The sequence below is a fragment of the Schistocerca gregaria genome, chromosome 4 (genome assembly GCF_023897955.1).
Source record: "Schistocerca gregaria isolate iqSchGreg1 chromosome 4, iqSchGreg1.2, whole genome shotgun sequence".
NCBI lineage: Eukaryota > Metazoa > Arthropoda > Insecta > Orthoptera > Acrididae > Schistocerca > Schistocerca gregaria.
In genome coordinates this window covers 765,936,308-765,942,307 of record NC_064923.1, presented here as the reverse complement: position 1 = coordinate 765,942,307, position 6,000 = coordinate 765,936,308, and the positions used below count along the sequence as shown (strand labels likewise).

The following is a 6,000-nucleotide window of genomic DNA, read 5'->3' as shown; positions in this document are numbered from 1 at the left end:
ACAAGATACTAAAAATAAATTTCTGTAGGCCAACAGAATTTGTTACCTGAATAAAAAGACATATTTTGTAACAACTAGTGTTTGGTGCATTGTAGAGTCATGAATTAATATTGCAAGCATTAGCAAACATTACAACATGTAGGTTGGCGGTATAGATGATAGTTGTCTGCTGCAGTGGTTGTGTGGAAATAGAAGCCTAGCTATCAGAGCAAATGGACATATTGAGTAATGCTCCTAGTAGTACTAACCATGGTCCTGGTATTAAGTCACACTGCTGTTTGCCTAAATGAGCAGCATACATAGTCTCAATTAAACAAAATGAGTAAGCATTCATCAGTTTCCAATACACAGTTCTCAGTATATCAACAAAAAGTGTTCTCATACCTTAAATTTTTTGCTTTGTCAAAATCTGTTGCACTTATGTACAAGATATGTACTGGTGTACTACTTGAGTCACAGTGACTACATGACAGGTCACTGCCAACTCCCTGACTACTCCACCTGCAAACTATGCCATAGTGATCTCGTCCCAGAAGTCCAAGACAATGCCCAATTCACACTGAAATCCGTAAGCCCATCCTAGAAAGTCTTCCCTGAGTCCACCTCCCTCCTCACCCAAACAGTCCCCGGACACCCAAAATCCACAAACCTACCCCAACTGTGAACATCCCATTGTAGCTGGTCATTTTGCTCCTAGTGAAAGAATTTGCACTCTTGTTGATCCCCCACCTCCAACCAGTTGCCCTGAACCTAGCCACTCAGATCAGGGATGCTAACCACTTCCTTCACCGATTCTCCACCATCCTTTCCCCTTTACCTCCTGGAGCACTACTCATCACTGTTGATGCCACCTCTCTATACACCAACATCCGCGTTGCTCATAGCCTTGCTACTATTGAACACTACCTCTCTCAACATCCTCCAGACTCCAAATCACCAACCTCATTCCATACACATTTCTCCACTTATATCTCCACTCAGAACTCTCTTTCGAAGGGAAAGTATACAAACAAATCCATAGCATAACCATGGGCACCTGCAGGGCTCCCTTCTAGGCTAATCTGTTTATGGAACATCTAGAGGAAACCTTCCTAGCCTCCAAAAATTTCCAGCCCCTAGTCATGTTCAGATACATTGACGGTATCTTCAAGGTCTGAACTCACGGCCAAGGCACCTCACCTTCATTCCTTCACAATCTCAAATATCCCCCACCCTCTTCACCTGGTTCTCCTCAATCCAATGTACCACGTTCCTGGACTTTGACCTCCACTTCTCTGATGACTCCATTGAAACCTCTCTCCATATGAAACCTTCTAATCACAAACACTACCTGCATTTCAACAGTTGCCAACCCTTCCACACCAAACCCCCCACCCCCCACCCCCCCACCTAGTATATTGTACCCACCTATGGAAGATGTATCTGAAATGACAATAACTCCCTTGCCCAGTATGCTGCTGAAGTTCTCATGAAGGCCTTCACAGACAGCCGCAACCCCCTCCCATACCTTGTACACAAACAGATTTCTAGTGTCATATTCTCACATGCCTCTAATCCTCCCACCACCCCCAAGCATCTGTTGAAAAGGAGCACCCCTCTCATCACCCAATATTACCCTGGACTGAAACAATTAAACCATAGTCTTTGTCGTGGCTTTGATTATCTCTTATCGTGCCCTTCAGTGATGGACATCCTACCCAAGATCCTTCCCACACCTCCTAAAGTGGTGTTCCATCACCAACCTAACCTTGACAATATCCTAGTCCATCCCTATGCCCCTTCCACTCCCAACCCTTTGCCACAGGGATCACAGCCCTGTGGTAGACCAAAATGGAAAACCTGCCCAATCCACTCACCCAGACTTCGTACTCCAGTCTTCCTACTCCATCAGAGACCAGGCTACTTGTGAAAGCAGCCATATCACATGCCAATTCTACAGCAAATGCTACACAGCTTTTTATGTCGGTATGGCTATCAAACAGTTGTCTACCAAGATGAATGGCCACTGCCAAACTGTTGCAAAGAACAAACTTGCTTACCCATTTGCACAGCATAAAGCTGATAATAACACTGGTTGTTCCCCAATCTGAACTTCTGGATCCTTCCTTCCACCACTAGCTGAGCCGCATTGGCTCATTCCACTTTTTTGCATCCTTACCTACTGGCACAATCCACCTCCATTTAATTGCCAGGTGGCACCTTGCTGGTCCCTTAGTACAATCTTTGGTTGTAGTTCCTTGGTTAGCTTGTTGACCACATTGGCAATTAGTCAGTCATAGTCAGGGCAAGAGAGGAATAGTGGCACATGTGACATACAGTGCACTGTGCAAAGAGGTTATGGGCGCACAATTGTCTGAGTGGCCAGTCATCATTAAAGTCATATTGGTCTGCAATATTTGGGCCTAAAGTCAATGCAGCCAGTTTACCCTGCATTAAGGAGGCATAGTTGCTGATACAGGTGTTGGAGTGTTGCTTATTTTCTAATACCGTCTGTTCTGCCCTTGCAGGTAAGGTACTCATTACTTGATTACTACGTGTACTCAGATGTTGAAGTTGCTCTCGGTACTCTGGATTGCCTGTGTTTCTCCATCACTCTGTTTCAAAAATTGAATTTACCTTTATTTGACATTATTTGAGTGTCACATTTGTGCTTTAAAATTCCATTTATTTATAACTCGTTCAATGTCTGCTTGTTTGCTACCTGCATCTGAAATTAATTTTCAAACAATGGACAACCCAGGATGGAATGTAACAATATTCTGAAAAAGAAAGTTGCCACTCACTATACAGTGGAGATGCTGGGTTGCAGATAGGCACAACAAAAAGACTGTCAAAAAGGAAGCTTTCAGCCCATATGGCCTTAGTGAAAAATGGCTACAGTTGCCCGAGAATGCAGTTGTGTGTGAGAGTTGTGTTTTTGTGTGTGTGTGTGTGTGTGTGTGTGTGTGTGTGTGTGTGTGTGTGTGTAGCAACTTTCCTTTTCATAATATTGTTACATTCCACATTGATATGTAATTTGTTTTTAAATTCATTGAACAATTCTTATGTTGCTATTCAAAAGCTTTTTCAACATTGTTTATCTTGTATTTGCCAACGATAATTTAGCTTTCCATTGAACCTGCTGTGCTGTTGTCTTTGCTTTCATAAGAGACTTTTTATGCGTCACTGTCACCCATGGTACTAAATTTATCTTGCTTACAGCCTACAACACCTCTGAACTTGTGCTTTAGATCCTCCTTATTCTGCACCCCATGTCTGAGTGTCTACTGTTGGGTGCTCATGAAAGTTCTGATCATTTCCTTTTCATCTTTGTTAACTACTAATGTCTTTCCACATTTCTTATTTATTCACACAACATTAATGATCAACAGTTCTAAAATAGCCTTCTCTCATGAAGAAAGGTCAGATTTTAATGTCCCATTATGGAAATTAGCCACAGACCCCCTAGCTTTAATATTCTGTTAAACTGCAGAATTATATGAAGTTACAACAGAGCATGGTTTGCAACAGAATTTTAAGAAATATCAATACAATCTCTTGCAAGCTAGAATGTCAACATAGAGACTGTGTGCAGACCACTTTAAGAAACATTCACTCTCACAGAATTGGCATATTTTAGATATTAATGACCTCTGCCACTGAACATCAAAATATCATGGCATAGCATAGGACGTATCAATGTAGGGCAGCAATTATGTACACAACATAGTAGTGGAAAGGTATACTAATGTCCCACCAGAACTGTTCTATTTTTGAAATTAAGAGATGCTGCTGTTGTAGGCCAAAATATCAGAACGTTGCATAGAATATATTCTGCATTTATTTTGAAAAGTTTCAAAATCCAACTCAGTATCTATAATTTTTGTATTTTGGTTATGTATATAAGGAGATGCTTATTATAGCAGCACAGCTAGTGTGTATGTGTGTGAGAGAGAGAGAGAGAGAGAGAGAGAGAGAGAGAGAGAGAGAGAGGGGGGGGGGGGGGGGGGAGGGGGGAGAAAGGAGAGAGAAAAAATGAAAGTGCTACTAGACTTTTGAATATTTTCTTAAAATAATTCCTTTCTTTTTCCTTTGTGTAAAGTAAGCACCAGTTGAGAAAGTCAGTAATTAGAGCTTCCTTTGTTGGGATATGACCATCCTCTTTGCTTCAGCTTATTTAGAAGCTCCAGTGTTCGACTAGATTTAAAATAATTCCCAGCAATGTTTTCCTCTTCACTTCTTCGCAGTTTCTGTAAATTAAAATAAGAGGATCTAAATATTTCATAGGTCGCTGTATCACTTTGGATTTGAAATGTTCAGTTTTTAACAAAATGAATAAGACTTACATACAAATTTAATGTTTGTGGTTACAGTTTTACTATACCAACTGGTACTGTATTCTGTGCAGAACTACTTGTAGAAGGCAAGGAATTGTATACAGGGTGTACATAAAGTCTGGGAACACTTTCAGTTATTTATTGCACAAGAACCAAACATTGTACAGCTATCATACATATGTCATTTTGAAGAGAAAGCCCAAAAGGTTTTTTTTGTATACTGCCACACTGTATTTTGGTAATATGCTGATAGTCAGCGCTAATCATAAACATGACGAGTTGAGGTGCGGAGTGAACTTTCTGTGTGTTGGAGTTCAAATGGCTTCCCTGATCACCAGATCTCACTCTGTGTGACTTTTTTCTGTGGGTACACATTAAAGATCTGGTGTATGTACCACGTGATGTAGCAGAGCTCCAGGAGAGAATATGGGAAGTGACTGCCACAATCGACGATGCCATGCTGGGGCGGGTATGGCAAGAATTTGATTACCGTATTGGTGTCTGCCGGGTCACTCATGGTTCACATATCAAATGTCTTTTCTGTTTTCTTTTTTTTCTTTTAACTTTCAGAGTCTCTCTTCAAAATACAATATGTATGATGTCTGTACAATGTTTAGTTCCTGTGCAATAAATAATTGAAAGTGTTCATGGACTTAATGTACACCCTGTATTAAAGTTTCTATAACTTATAGCTTATGACATAGAATGCAGACCATTTACATGATTTACACTATTATTATTTTTTTTTACCTGCTTATAGCAATATTTTCAATATCTCTTTCTCTCTCTCTTAATTGTAAAAATGTACACAATCGTATCACAACACAATCAGAAAATCTTCTACTGAATAGAAGAAGTTGTCATGCAGATATGATTTCAGATAGTTTTTGAAGTTAATTTTACTGTTCATTAAATTATTTACATCACTGGGTATTTGGTCAAAAATGTTTACTGCTGTATACCTCATGGTGACTATCAATAAGTGCAAAGTGTGTTTTATCTGTGAATGACTTTCTTTCGATTATCCGATGTCGGCTTTCTCACATGCTGTAACACTCCTGTTTCCTGCTGTATTGTGTCTGGTTATTCAATGTTTAATGAATGTATTTCCATTGATATGTGTGTTAGTGACGTATGTTACCTTAACTGCATCAATAACCAGAGTGGTGACCTGAAAATTGTTAGAAACATCAAAAAACTGTGAGTGTTTATCACCCTTGTTTCATGTGCTTTGGTTCTTATTGTTCACCAACAACATGGACCATATTATTCCTTCTCACTCAGACTTCTCCGAATCTTCAGTGAAGTTTGACTATGAATCTGCTATTGTACCTAGGTAATCACTTATGGCCAAGGTGGAACTGTTGTTGTTGTGGTCTTCAGGCCAGAGACTGGTTTGATGCAACTCTCCATGCTACTCTATCCTGTACAAGCTTCTTCATCTCCCAGTAACTACTACAACTTACATCCTTCTGAATTTGTATAGTGTATTCATCTCTTAGTCTCCCTCTACAATTTTTACCCTCCACGCTGCCCTCCAATACTAAATTGGTGATCCCTTGATGCCTTAGAATATGTCCTACAAACCGATCCCTTTTTCTAGTCAAGTTATGCCACAAATTTCTCTTCTCCCCAATTCTATTCAATACCTCCTCATTAGTTATGTTATCTATCCATATAATCT

The 6,000-nt window shown here is 40.0% G+C and overlaps 1 protein-coding gene across 5 annotated transcripts in view; it reads right to left on the bottom strand.

Moving 5' to 3' along the window:
- Window positions 1–3,374: 3,374 nt before the first annotated feature.
- The window catches only part of LOC126365817 (osmotic avoidance abnormal protein 3-like), a 333,344-nt gene continuing 330,718 nt past the window's right edge, over window positions 3,375–6,000 (bottom strand). For 2 of the 5 annotated variants that reach the window (XM_050008410.1, XM_050008411.1), the window contains exon 16: window positions 3,798–4,229. In XM_050008410.1, coding sequence (XP_049864367.1) covers window positions 4,101–4,229 — 129 coding nt within the window. In that variant the 3' untranslated portion in view covers window positions 3,798–4,100. Of the gene's footprint in view, window positions 4,230–6,000 lie in introns of all 5 variants that reach the window. The other 3 variants (XM_050008409.1, XM_050008412.1, XM_050008413.1) reach the window with 3 other exon arrangements.